At 41.5% G+C, this 15268-nt stretch overlaps 1 protein-coding gene across 1 annotated transcript in view; it reads left to right on the top strand.

Moving 5' to 3' along the window:
• Positions 1 to 15268, top strand: part of LOC144681750 (FERM domain-containing protein 4B-like) — a 250803-nt gene that overhangs the window by 161487 nt on the left and 74048 nt on the right. Inside the window, exons 8-9 of the mRNA XM_078543692.1 lie at positions 11698 to 11781; positions 14921 to 14986. Of these exons, the coding sequence (XP_078399818.1) occupies positions 11698 to 11781; positions 14921 to 14986 (150 nt within the window). The remainder of the gene's footprint in view (positions 1 to 11697; positions 11782 to 14920; positions 14987 to 15268) is intronic.

Genomic DNA, 15268 nt, shown 5'->3' with positions numbered 1-15268 from the left:
CCTTCCCATCATTATACTGTGCATTGTGCTTGAGAAAATATCAGAAAGCAGCATTTAAACAAATCAGCAAAGTTTTTTCAGTAGAGACAGGCATGTCTCCTTCATGCTTGACCTGGTGTTTGAGCATATAGAAATTAAGTAAACTTTGGCAACATTAGGAAGCCTTCATTTCCTGATGACACAAAGGGCAAATCAGTGCTCTGGAGCATTCTTCTGCATTGTTCTATCATTTAAAAATGTTGGCCAGGGTTGGGAGGGGGTGGGGGGGCTGCATTGGAAAACATGATGATGTCGGTCTCTATATTTACAGAGGGGCTACATGATAGCCTGGGGAAACCCGGCAATTGGCAGACTAACTAATCACAGGGCAGACTGCAGATCGGAGGCTAAAAAAGCTGGAGGCAGCAGGGGATGTTCAGGTCATGACACAGGCTGCAGATTGGGGCAGGCGGTTGATAATTGTACTGGGGGCTAGAGAGAAGCTGTGATCGACAGAAGGGAAGCCGAAGGATTCCTTGTGGGACCAGAGAAGCACTCCTGGCCAACAAGGAGTATTCTCAAAAAGCACTTAGCTTCTGGGCCAACACCTTTCCTCCCCATTTTGCTGCCAGGTTTCCTGAATCCTAGGAAACATAACCAGAAGCAGTTGAGTTTAAATCTGACTCCCAATTGTACTGTGGGAGCCTGAATTAAATATGATATTCTACCTATCCACAGGATGATTAATTGATTCAGTTTTAATTACTGAAATAAAAATAACACAGTATTAGAAATACACATTTGATCCCTCAGCATTTGAAGAGATTTCTTCATTCCATTTTATTTTGCCTGTCGTGCTTGTTTAAGAGAATGCTGCTGTTTATTTATCTCTTGATGGTATGTGTGACCCTGATGTTTGTCAGCCTGAAGATAATGCAAATTAATTCACTGTTGATACTTTCACAACAGAAAGTATCGAGATACATTAGAAAAGTTTTATCATCTCCAGTTTGTTTTTGAAGTGATTTTTAAGGCTTAATAGTTGAGAAAGAAACAAGAGGAAGCATAGTGTATAATTAAAAGGTTAGACACCATTTGACCCTGCAGCTATGTATTACACACACAAAACTACAATGCAAATAGCATCTCATACACTTTCTGTGTATAGATTTGCTTCATTTGTTCCACATAACTTGCTCCAGGCTTCACTACATTTTTTTCAGCTTAGTTATGCTCACTCCATTGAACTGATATGTTATTCAATTGATGTCACATTTATAAAGCTGAGCACATTTTAGTGGAAACAGTTCCAGAATGGGGTGTAGATGATTGAATTCAGCCATTTACATTGAATGTTCAATTTTGGGCATGTCCAGTTGTAAAATTGTAGTTGAGTTTGAAGCAACTGCACGCTTGCAACCTAGCATCATTGAGGAAGATCTGTGCAAGTTACGAAAGTAAAATCATTGCTGGCCTGCACAGGTAGGCTAAGATCAACCTGCCCATGAAGAAAAGAAAAGCAATTAATGGTAAAGTATTTGTTTCAAGTTGTCCATTCTACACCTAACTAATGACCTTGGGTTCAATGCCTCAGAAGTTCTAGTACCACCTCAGTAATATTACATGACTGCTTCAGGAGCTTGTGCTGTAGCATGTTCAAAATTTGCAGTGCCTGTATGAAATGATATTTGCTATAAGAAAGAATACCCTTCTGCCTCTCCTTACTCACCTGAATGGAAAAGTTTTAACAGGAGGTGCTATAGTCAGCACACATTCTGCTCACTGTCACTTAACAAAAAATAGAGCTGTCAGTTTAAACAAGAGTCTTCTCCTGGTATCATGGTGAGCTGTATTCCCTCAATCAACATCACTAAAATAGATATCTGGCCATCAACATCTTTGCTGTTTGTGAGTTCACTGTACTATTTGGCTACCGGATTTTCTGATGTAACCATTACTGCACATCAAAAAGTGCCTCATTGGTTGTGATGTATTTTATGACATCTTAAGGGCAAAAAAGATGCAGGTGTAAATGCAAGTTTTTTCTCCCTCTTTCTACATCCAAAGCTCTTTTTAGCAGAACATTGACCACAATGTCAATGAATCCCTATACCAGTTGGTCATTTTCTCCATGGTTATGCAGACAGGAAGAGTCAGAATATTTTTCTTTCTTGAGGCTATTGTTTACATGAGACAGAATCACAATGCTTAGCCCCAGTGCTACACCGTGCAGTGGTGCTGCAGTGATGTATTTGCACATCTAATGATCTGTAATCTCACTAAGTAAACTGTACAGGAAATCTCAGTGTTGCTGATAATACTGTGTTAAATAAGAGATGTTGAAGTAAATACAGCCACATTCAAATTATCCTGGAGTTTTATAAAATTGCCTGAATGCCTTTCATAGATTTTCAGGTTTATTAAGCAATGATGCCTCAATAATGAATCATTTCCAATGGATATGTATATAATATATATCCTAAGGCAAACATAATCTCTGCATGAAGACACAGTGTAATTTGAAGAGATGTATTTTTATTGAATATAGGAAAAACTGAATGGAAAACACTGAGATTGTGATTAGAATATCTACACAAATCTTTGATTATGGGATCCATGTTGGATAAACCAGCTTTAGAGGAAGTTGGATTGGTTGTGGAAAATAAAAGCTTTTAATGGTTGTGTGGTGTTCTGGAGGCATTTGGAATATTTGAGGAGCTGCTAATCATCAGATAGGATTGACAACTTGATACGTTGGCTGTTGCTGGACGTCAAACTCAGAGGTGTGAAGCAATTCTATTACTGAGCCGTCTATCCAGAGCATGGACCATTTCAAGAGGATTGACATGGTAATTGGTTTAGGAATTTTAAAACAATTAAGTAACCTTGTATCTTTGAGTCTGCTTTCAATTATTGGTGATTTAATTATTAGATTACTTTCCTTTCAGTTTAATGGTCAAATATGGTTTCTCAATTGTAATTAAAATATATCCAAGATTAGGATGTATAAGGTGAAAACAGTGTGCTTTGAAAGTAATTTTATTGCCTGCAAGTATGTGAAAAGAAGACATAGCTATAATGGTGAATTATGTGCATTACAATAACCTATTAGCTGCAAACAAAGACTTGTTTCTTGACTCCTGTTTCAAGTTCATGTTCCACTAAACCTTTTTTTGCATTGAGAACTTCCGTAGGCATTGTTTGACATTCACATTCCTTGGTCTGTTATTTGAACACCAGCATTAACCCATTTGTTTGAAATAGTTTAACACCCTTAAAATAGAGGATAAGAGGGCTTTTTGTGAAAATGTAAGCATTTGTCTATTGCCAGCAGTAATTTCTAAACTTTAATCCCAAAATAACTCAATGACTATATATGGTTGTAGAAACTTGCTGTTCATGATGTAACTGAAAAAAACTCTATCATCTCTGATCTTCATCAGAGGATCAGTGCCCTTATTATAAGATCACTATTGGGTATGGCAATTTACTGGTTATGTTAATGGGACTAGTAATCCAGAGGCTGGACTAATGATTTGGGGGATATGAGTTCATATCTCCCACAGCTGGGGAAATTAAATTCAGTTAATGAAATCAATCTGTAATAAAAGATTAAAATCAATAACGGTGACCATGAAACTGCCGGACTCTTGTAAAAACACATCTAGTTCACTAAAGTCATTTAGGGAAGGATATCTGCTGAGTTTACCTGTTGTTTCCTCTCTGACTGCAGACCCACAGCAATGTGGTTGGCTTTTAGCTACCCTTTGAAATGACTTTGCAAACGCTCAGTTATATTAATACTGCTACGGATAAGTATAATCAGAATAAAACTGAGTGGGCCACCCGGCATCGACCTAGCCATCAGATTCAAATACAGCAAAGGCACAAAACAAAAACAGAATTGTTTTGGATTTCCAGCATCCGCAGTAGCTTTTAGCTTTTTGTTTTTAACAGCAAAGGCACACCCTGCCCAGTCAACCCTGCAAAGTCCTTCTCACTAACATCTGGAGACTTGTGCTGCAGCTGGGAGAGCTGTCCAACAGACTAATCAAAAAAACTCTCTGACATTGCCATACTCTCAGAATTATATCTTACAGCCAATATTCTTGTTCCACTGATGGTAGAGATCCACCAGAGGTGACAGCACAGCGGAATACAATCAAGAAATACATACAATACATACAAAGAATCTCTGATTCCTCAAACCCCATGAAATCTCATGACATCAGGTCAGACATGGGCAAGGAAACCTCTTGCTAATTATCACCTATCTCCCTCTTTCAGCTAATGAATCAGTACTCCTCCATGTTCAACACTACTTGGGCCTCCAGCAGATGGTGAGCGAACCAACATGAGGGAAAAATCTACATCCTCTCCAGTTTATCTGTTGCATGTGCATCTATCCTTGACAGTATTAATAAGAGTGACCACCACAACAGTCCTGGTTGGGGCAAACTTCCTCATGTCATGTGACACTACCACCTTACTAAATGATATAGATTCAGAATGGGTCTGGCAGCTGAACACATCGTGAGACGCCGTGGGCCATCAGCAGCAGCACTATTGTATTTCACCACTGTCTGTAACCTCATGGCCTGGCACATTCCTACACTCTGCTATTACCATCAAGCCAGGTAACCAACTGGCCTGGCCCAGTGAGGAATGCAGGAGGGCATGCCAGGAGCAGCACCGGGCATACCTAAAAATTAGATATCAACCTGGTCAAGCTACAACACAAGACTACTTGCATGCCAAACAACAGAAGTAGCAAGCCACAGACAGAGTGAATTGATCCCACAACAAGCTGATTGGTGGACTGCAGAGCATTGATCCAAAGTCCCCATACCAGTCATGAATGGAGGTGGACAAAAAAGAGAGAGATTTGCTTTATATAGACACCAAGCATCTCAAAACACTTTGCAGCCAAAGTACTTTGAAGTGTAGTCACTGTTGTAATGTAGGAAACGTGGCAGCCAGCAAACTCCTACAAATAGAAACGTGATAATGGCCAGGTAATCAGTCTCTCTTTTTGTGATGTTGATTGAGGGATAAATACAGGCTAGGATACCAGGATAACTCCTTTGCACATAAAGAACTTAACAGGAGAATGGGGTTTCATGAACATGTCCATCTTCAATGATGGAGGAGCCCAACAAGCGAGTGCAAAAGACAAAACTGAAGCATTTGCAGCTATCTTCAACCAGAAGTGCCAAGTGGATAATCCAAAACAAAAACAGAATTACCTGGAAAAACTCAGCAGGTCTGGCAGCATCGGTGGAGAAGAAAAGAGTTGACGTTTCGAGTCTGTTCTGCCGAAGGGTCATGAGGACTCGAAACATCAACTCTTTTCTTCTCTGCCGATGCTGCCAGACCTGCTGAGTTTTTCCAGGAAATTCTGTTTTTGTTTTGGATTTCCAGCATCCGCAGTAGTTTTTTGTTTTTATCTAAGTGGATAATCCATCTTGGCTGCCTCCTGAGATTCCCACTATCACAAAAGCCAGTCTTCAGGCATGTTGATTCACTCCGTGCGATATCAAGAAATGGCTGAAAGCAGTGGATACATCAAAGGTATGGGCCTGGCTATAGTGCTGAAGATTTGTGCTCCAGAACTAGCCATGCCTCTAGCCAAGCTGCTCCAGTACAAATAAAACACTGGCCTAGCAAACATTCAGTTTTTCCAAAGCAGTATTGATATAACTATAATCAGAATAAAACTGGGTGGACCACCCAGCATGGACCTAGGCACTAGATGCAGACACAGCAAAGGCACACCCTGCTAGATAACCCTGCAAAGTCCTTCTAACACCTGGAAGCTTGTGCCCAAACTGGGAGAGCTGTTCCATAGACATTTAGCCAAAATAGCGGAAAATATCCCAAATATGCCCTGGCCATGTGACCGATCTAATCCAGCAGGCACATGGCAACACTACCATCTCCAAATTCCTGTCCAAGTCGCAAGCCATCCTAAATTAGAAATGTATCCCCCTACCACCTTTGATGGACCAAAGTTCTAGAACTCGCTACCTAACAGCATTGTGGGTGTACCTTAATCACATGGTCTGCAGCAGCTAAATGACAATTGGGGATGGACAATAAATGCTGGCTTTGCCAGCAATACCCACATATCATGAATTAATTTTTTTTTTAAATGTTCTAGCTCATCTCTCCAGAAAGATGCTACACATCCATTTCATAACATCTAACTGCTTCATTAATCATTCCAGGAGTTCTGTTTCCGCTACTCAACCTGCAAATCCATTCCATCTGTTATTCATTCTTGGAAAAACTTGCTTCCTTTGCCCTACAATTATGTTTCTCTAATATGAAGTTATACCCCGGTATCCCACCTCATGGTTTAAGCTGAAGTAATTTCCTTGATTTACTTTTCCCATGCCACTTATTGAGCTGAATTTAACAGAGGCAAATTGGGCGCCTAAGTAAAGCATGACACAATGAAATGACATTGGGCTGCAAATCATTGACACCCTGTTATTTCTGATAATACAGAAGGAGAGCGAGACCTGAAATCTGAAGCCTGCCCACCTTCGCAAATAAGCCAATTAAGAGATGATTAATCTTGTTAATTATCCAAAATGCCTAGATTTTTCATGGCTCACTCCATTTAACAGAAGCCGCACAGGAAAAACATGGGGAGTATGTTACGCCAGGTATGTGGGTGCATGAAGAGACCTGCAAACAGTCCATTATAGAGTGTGCATGTAGCGGCAGACTCTGCTGCTGAAAGTGACAGCGTTTGGCTGTGAGTAAACTTGACTTGGCCTCGGTTCTATAGGCTCACAGAACAATTAAGGAGAAAGTGAGAGGGCAAGGGGCCTGGGACAGGGGTATCCTGCAGGGTGAGGGAGGACTGCAGCAGAGGACCCAGAGCTCACTGCCCCCAATCACAGAATCTCACAGTGCAGAAGAGGCCCTTCGGCCCATCGAGCCTGCACTGACACCAAGAGGATTATGAGAAACCTGTTGCTGGACGAGGGCCAGAAAAAGATGGAAAACAACAGCAGCCAGTCTGTTGTCAGTGAAGACACTATCTTGAGCAGAGAGTCTTCAGGCACAGGACGAGTTACCTTCAGCTCTGAGCACCTTTGTCTTCGCAGACTGCGTCTCTCCAGGGAGACGAATGACCTCCGTTTGTGAGATGCTGGCTGGGGAGATCAGTTTGAATGTTTCATTGGCCATCCAGTGCCTGTCGCTGTCGAGGTGACTTATGGACTTGAACTTTCATACATTGGGGCCATTCTAGGCATCAGCCAGAGATCTTTGCAGAATATCTCAAGTTGCAGTAGATCATTGCATAATGGTTAGTCATGTGTGCAATGTTCAGGTGAGCAAATGACTGCATCTCCTTCACCACCGATGATGTTAGTTAGGCCAAGAGAGCCGGAGGCTTCACGTGTATTGCTAGATTCCCCAAAGTTCAAGCTGTCATCGATTGCACGCATTTGGTCATTAAGGCCCCAGTGGGGCATTTGTCAATTGTAAAGGTTTTCATTCCATCAGTGTTCAATTTGTGTGCCAATTTGTGTGTGACCATCATCAAAAGATCATGCAGGTGTGTGCCTGTTATCCTGAGAGTAGTCAAAACTCTTACATCCTTGGGCACTACCAGGTGCCACAGATGTTCTGTCCACCACTGCCATTGGAGAGTTGAATTCATGGAAACAAGTTCTACCCATTCAAGAGATGGCTCATGACCTCGGTGAGAAACCAAAGAGAGGCTGAGCAGCTGTGTTTTGAGAGCCACACGTCTATCATGGCCATCATCGAGTAGGCCATTGGTCTGCTCAAATTGAGATTCGGATCCTTGGACAGTGCAGGTGGCTCTCTGCAATATTCTTTGGCTCAGATCTCTCTAACTGTCATGGTCTGCTGCACCACATGCAATCTGGCGCTCCAGGGAGGGGAGGCCATAGCAGAGGTTGATGTACTAGAGTGGGCCTCATCCTCTGACAATGAGCCACAGGACAATTCTGAGGATGAGCAGGAGAAGCCAGGCCAGCCAGCAGCAGAGTCCAAGTTTCAACTGGCTTTGGATGCCTTTTACCTAGGAATGTGGAATTCATCAAACAAAAACAATTGCCTCATTTTCAACACTCCTAGGCATCAACAGGGCCAGCCGTGCATGTGCCAATGCTGAGACACACTGTAAGGCCATTGAAAGGGGCCCTCATGACCAATCACTCCCTTGATCGCAGTCAGTCAATTCAAATCTCAAACAGGATTTCACATGTATGAAACACAGCTAAAGCCAGAACAGCAAATACACACTTAGGCACAAGCATTGTCTCATTGACATATCTCAAATACAAAGAAGTATACAGCAACTGCTGTGATGATTGTGACGTGCTGGTACCAGCCTATGTTTTTCTTTTGCCCAATGTGTGAAAACCCACCTGCATGATCTTTTGATGGTGCTAGTTGCTGCACGAGGATGGGGCAGTGCACCTTCTGAGGCTTGCTGCTCCTTCTCGGAGGTTAACAATGGCCCCTCAGGGCTGGTGACTGCAGTTGCCGAAGTTTGACCTGTGGGGGAAACAAACAAAGGATTATCAACGGCCTTATCATCGTTTGTGCTGACTTGAGCAATTTGCGCTTCCTTAACACATACTTGCCATGGAAAATGCAAACCAGCTCTCACCTTTACCCCCTTCACAACCAAGACACTCTTTCCTCTGCCATTGCAGCAAGCCATCGAAGTCAATCCCATCAATACTCTCCCTGCACCTTCCCCTGATGTCTTCACATTGGCTAGCCAATAATAGGCTGGCCAACGCTTGATTTGGCATGATGTAATGACAAGCGTGAGACTGAGCGCGCGAGCGGACCATGCACTTCCCCTTCTGCCTCCCTGATCCTGCCAGTCGGCATTAAATCCAGCCCTTTGCCTTATACTTTCAATGTCCCATTCAGTTGCCTCCTTTCAACATTTAAAATCCCAAGCTTTTACAATCTTGGTATTGAAGTAAAGACTGATGGGCCACTAATTCCCTGGATTTGTTTGTCACCCATCCTTAAAATGAGTACCGTGTTGGTTAACTTCCCCATAAAATAAAGAAGTACTGCAATTGGTGGAAATCTGAAATAAAAACCGAACTGCTGGAAATACACACTGGTCTGTTTGAAAAAAGTTGCATACATTACCTGTCATAAAGTGTCTTTCCCCTTTTTATAGATATGACTGATCTGTGTATTTGCAGCGTTTTCTATTTTCATTAAGACCTCTTCCAGTGTTCAGGGATTTTCTTTTATAACGATTACCTTGTTCATTCGCTGTCTTGGACTTTTGCATTGGTCCACAGGGGAAGGATGATCAGTTCAGGTTCACAACTTGAGCAATGCCTTATTTCAGACAAGGAGTATCTTTTTATTGCTATGTTTTTTTAGCACATCTCTATTCTGTGCTTCATTTATATATGTTAAAATTGACATGATCTAAATTAAGTGGTTGTGTGAGCTCAGTGAGTCATGCTTTATAGTTTTTCCCCTTCCTTTGAGGATGGGTTGCTAGGTTAAGTATAAAGGGGACCTGCATTATTAATCAGATGCTAGTTTTCACCATTGGTTAGGAATAAATTAATGATATAAGACTATTTATAGTTGACCTTTTCAAATAGTGAGTTATATTTCGGTATCAATGACAAATGAATAGGGAAATGTTAGCATGAAATATATAAAGATTATAAGTTATAGTATTAATGGAGAATGTCTGTGAACATGGATTATACATTTTAAATAATAAAGGGAATGACATGAATGAGGATTAAACATGACATGCATTTGAAATGTGTTGTTGATGAGGCCCAAGTATATTGTTAACTCTGTTGTTTGTGTTTATTGCCCTCTGGTGGAGAATAAGGAATAAAGGAACCTTCTGTTTTTCATACAGGAAGTTGGAGTTCAGAAGCAGATAGCTGTGTGTGTATTCTTAATTGTTTATAAATGACAAAACACTTCAGTTAACCGTCACACCTTCCTTATACCTTAGCAACATCGCCATCATCGCCAGCATTTTCAAACAAACACCAACATGTAGCCTGGCTGGTGGTGAGAAGGCTTCCCCATCAGATCCTTCATGCACACCCAGACTCTCAATACTGCCCTCAAGGCAGCTGCAGTGGAGAAGAGACTGTCGCTCACCTTCTTTGCAAAGCCACATTCCAAGGTTCGTCTCGAGCAGCTCCATGATGCAGGACTGTCTGCTCTATGGGTTATTCCCAGGGGCGCACACTGAGATAAACACCAACTGCTGCTGGAAGTCCATCAGCTCAGTGAAAAAACTCAGCTCTTGGGTCTGCCCCAAACTTGCTAGTCTTCTTGTGCAAAGAGCTGTCAACAACCGAGTGTTGCAGACTGGCACATTCCAAGGCCCAGGACTACATGCTGAAAGATGCACTGACCCTTGGGGCATCTGCCATACAGACTCAATTGGGAAAGGCCATAGTCTAAGACCCTATCACCATATTACAAAGAGGGGCTGGAAACTGTAAATCCCATCAGGCTGTATGTACCATGTAATTTTTTTTATAATCGTTCCTGGGATGCAAGAGTGTTGCCCACCCCTAATTGCCCATGAGGTGGTGGTGAGCTGCCTTCTTGAACCGCTGCAGTCCATGTGCTGTAGGTACATCCAACAGTGCTGTTTGACATGAAATGTATGTTTCAAATAAGACCTCTAAATGCAAGTATAGTGAGGTACCTCAGGTGTCATGCACTGTATTGCTAGAAATTGAACTGTACATTACATGACATTAAATAAAGTGCAATAATGAAAACAACATTCATACCTTTGGAAGCAACAATGCTATGTCTAGGTCTAGGAGTAATTTTGCCTGGGGCTTCCTATCTCCAAGTTCCTGGCTGTCCATGGAGTTATGTTTTCCACTGTTGGTTAGGTCTTGGCCACAGCCTCTCTCTCTGTCTGTATAGAGCTGCAGTGTAGTTTCTACATTACTGGTCTGGGTGGGGAAAGTGGTGTTGGAAGGAAGGACACCATGTTCAAACACCATGGAACACTTCATATACCATGAAAAAGATGTAAACCTAACCTTTCACTGCCATCTGCTGTTACCGCTTCTGCCAAATCTGACACACTGTAAAATAAGAAAAATTTAATAGTAAAGGAATCATGACGTTGAAGACAAAATGAACAGCAATGAATGCAAGAAATTTAAAATAATGTAAGAAAATGCAGCAGCTTGATGGATTAATGCATTTAACCAGTGTGTTGCTTCAGCAGGAAGATCTCAGTTTCAAACCCTAACCTGTGCTGAGCAGGGCAGGTAGAAGTGACTCTGACTGGCCACAGTGTCATTGGGTTCAGAAAGCAGATATCAACCATGGTTCCAGGTTCTGATCTCTATTCAGCAGATCTTGCTGGAAATGTGATGAAGTTCAGATTAAATGTCAAATCCAAATGTTTAACTTACTTATTCATATTCTGATCAATGTAATGTGCATTTTGAGTATTATCTGCTTTCGTTTTAAGCTCTGTTCTCTCTAACTTGACATTTCAAGTTTATGTCTACCATTGTTGCAGAGTAAGCTCCACAAAACAGCTTGGAGCTGTTGCAGCTTGATCATGTGAATTTAATAGTTGACAGTCAATTACTGTAAATCAATAGTAAAGGGAATTATGTTATTTGTGTGACATTCATATTCCAGTGATAATTGCTGCGCTTTAATCTACTTATTTCTCAGTGATGAAAGTGCAAGAGAAGAACTAAAGAAACTCCCAGCTCTCCCTACTCGAGCATTGCAGGAACATCCATCACTTGCATATTGGTAAGAAGGTTACAAATACACAACAAAACTGATGATGGGGAATTAAAGACTTTTTTAATGCATGGCCAGCAGCAGACACTTTTAGTACGTAGGGATATCAAAGATAAAATGTCCAAGAGAAAACAATAACCTTATATAAATGATTAAACGTATTTTGTTTTTTACCATTTTAAAAAATTTATATAGCTGGGGAAACAGTTATAGCGCGATGTCGAGGTTAACAATCCATTCAACAGCTTCAGCTGACGCAGTGTGAATAGTTATGATGCCACCAGGAATGGATCTCTCGGGGCAGAAGTTCAAATGTGGGCAATGGTCTGATTTGGATGGCCACAGTCACAATTTGAGCAGTTCCTCATGTTCCACTTGTGGAGCTAGTGGCCACATCTTCTCTGCCAGCCCTCAAGTGGATGAGGGTTGTCCAGATTTTCTATGGAAAACTGCACTCAGATCAGTTACCGGTTGGTGGTGATTGCAGTCAACTAGGTCATCCACCTTCGAGAGGTGGGCCTCTTGTCAGTTTGTATAGTGTGGAATGTGTTCCAATAGAGACAGTGGGATTTCAGACAAGTTTGTGGAACTTTTGAGATTGTGTGTCAATGGGAATGCTTTGTTAGCTGTCAGCCAGAAGTGTTCTTTGAGGAGGATGTTTTCCCTGCAGACAGGAGGTTCACTGTGTGCTAACACAGGAAGCCACTTGTGCTATGTTGGTCTGAACGCTCCAGAAATAATCCTTATGGCTTCCTGAAATAATCCTTATGGCTTCCTGGAAGTGGATATCTACCACGTTTGTTTGGTGGCTCCTGAGTCAGGTTGAGCAGCAGTACTCTGCTGTTGGGTAGACCAGGGTGAGTGAAGCAGTGAGTACTGCATTGGCTCTGCTGCCACAGGTGGTACCTGCCAGATTCTTTGAGATTCACTCTTGTCTTGACTTTGGCTCCAGTTCTGGAGGTGTTGTTGGTAGGACAATGTACGATCAAGAGTGATGCCAAGGTGTTTTGGTGTTGGGTTGAAGAACTGGACATGAAGTTCTTACCTGGCCATCGAGTTATTCAGGTGGAAGGCTGAAACAACAGTTTTTGCATTGTTTGGGCAAACAATTTTCTACATGTCGACATGCAAATCTTACTCTATTTAGTTAAACCTGTTGGATTAATGGAAAAAAATCACTTTATCCACTTATGACAAGTACCTAAGGGTGGGGTTCTAGAAATGCTTTCTATCTTACAGTGTACCATTCAAGTAGCATCCTTTGTATGACTTTAAAATGAGAATATGTTGGCAAGTTATTTGCCTAAGGGGGACATCATGGCTGAACCCAATCATGCCTTCACTGAGGTTCACACGCATGCATTCTGCAGCAGGGGTCACAGGATAACAATAAGGTGTTGGGAGACTTGGCTTATTTTTTTCTTAAATGCCCTTCCTAAGCCAAGAAAGCTGCAATGACATATAGTACGTCCACTGCAGCTGAGATCAGTTGATGAAGTCAAGGGATCGTACGTGGTCCGTATAGCTCACTTCCACAGTGTGGACACTGGAACACATAATCAATTAGACCCTAAACTCTGGGATTCCCTCCCTAACATCCTTTTCATCTCCATCTCTCTCACCTCCTTTAAGACGCACCTTAAAACTTCTGACCAAGCTTTAGGTTATCTGTCCTAATCTATTCTTATGTGGCTTGGTGTCACATTTTGCCTTTTAACACCCCCATGAAGCATCTTAGGATGTTTTGCTACATAAATCTAAGTTGTTGTGTCACAGAATACTAGAAGCGTTGGTGTAAAGAAAGCTATTTGGTTCTTTGTGTCTCTGCTATCAAATCTGTATATTTTAATCTGATTTCCTGCTCAGGATTATTTGGGGATCACATCAAATCTCAAAAATATTCCAGAACACAGTGCCCCAAGTGGAGATTAAAATATACTTTCTTTTCTGGTTTTAATTTTCTCCCCTCCTTCCCTGACTCCTGCTGGAGGATAGATTACATTCTTCACCTGACCAAAGTAGTTTCTGTCAGTGGGGCTGTTCAACAATGGCATCACAGTGGAGGCTAATACTGTGTCCTTCTGATGTCCATGCACGCAAATTCCAGCAGGGAGTCACTGGATAGCAGTGGGGAGTGTGAAACCTGGTTTATTCAGTTACCCTTTATTCCCACACTTCCAGCACTGAGGGCAATGATTGAGTTCTAACTACTGCTCTGGCTATGATCAGCTAAATCAGCAGACTACAAATTTACATTTACCACTTATCTTTATAACTCTGAGTGAATCAGAAGCGGTATAGCTCTGGTCTACACTTGATGTGCCTTTACTTCCTAGGCTATTGAGAAGAACTGGTTGGCAATTTAATTTGTCCGTGACTAATAATCAAACTCATGTGTCTGCATAAATTAGCTTCCCTGCTAATGGTGATCTTTTGGGTTGATGAATAGGGCAAGTGATTAATTGCTGCAATGAAATGCTCAACTGAAATACTAGTAACGGAAAGTCTAAAGTTCCAGTGCAGTCAGGTGTATACAAGTTCACCACTCCTCTCAGTTTAGCTATTCATTCACGATTCCTCTTAGTTTTTAAATGAAAATGCCATCATCCAAATTTTCCAATTCCTAATGACCTTTTACTGTTGATTTAAATCTTAAAATCTACCTACGTTACAGCAGTGACTACACTTCAAAGCTGCTCCATTGACTTTAAAGCATTTTTTGGAACGGCCTTGGGTCATGAAAGGCTCCAAATACATGCACGTTCTTTTCCTTCTTTGACTTTGCCATAATCTAAGTGTTTGTCTAAAAATATCTCCGATACAGCAAGTATTGTACATTGGATTAATCGTGTATAAACTATGACTTGGGTGAGCTTGGTTAATCAGCAACAAAAAGCTCTTTTGTGATAGTTTAAGAATCAAAGATGCAGACAAGCCCAGTTAAATTTGTGACACTGAACTAGACAGAATTTTCTGCATGGCTGTGCAGGACAGCCACTTTGCTTATTGGGCAGAACAGATGTTTTGCTTTCATTAAATAAGCAAATTAGACAAACTGCACATACCGAATGGCTCCATTGCTAAGCAAACTGTGTTGATTGGAAGTTTCCTTTTGGATTGAACTAAAATGTTATATTTGTGCTTACAGTGAAGATCGAGTGATCAACCATTACAAAAAACTAAAAGGTCGCAGCAGAGGACAAGCAATTGTCAAGTAAGTACATACCTGTTGCTCAGTTCTCAGGCTATGTACAACTCGTGGAGAATAAAGGATAATTAACTTGATAAGATAGCACTTCAGCAAAAGCAACCACTTAGGTTTGCACTTTTGAACAGAATGGGAGAAGCATTGAGGATGGAGGGGGAGAGCATTTCTGCATGTGTGTTAACTAACTCAAAATGAGTATGAAGTCACACGGATGATTGACAGCTCAGGAGTAGAAGTTGGCAAGCTCTAATTCTGGAAAGGGAGATAAGTTGCTGAAACATTTCATCT

This window comes from Cetorhinus maximus, chromosome 6, assembly GCF_964194155.1.
Source record: "Cetorhinus maximus chromosome 6, sCetMax3.hap1.1, whole genome shotgun sequence".
Taxonomy (NCBI): Eukaryota; Metazoa; Chordata; class Chondrichthyes; order Lamniformes; family Cetorhinidae; genus Cetorhinus; species Cetorhinus maximus.
The sequence above is the reverse complement of the archived record's forward strand: the minus strand, read 5'-3'. Positions and strand labels throughout refer to the sequence as shown.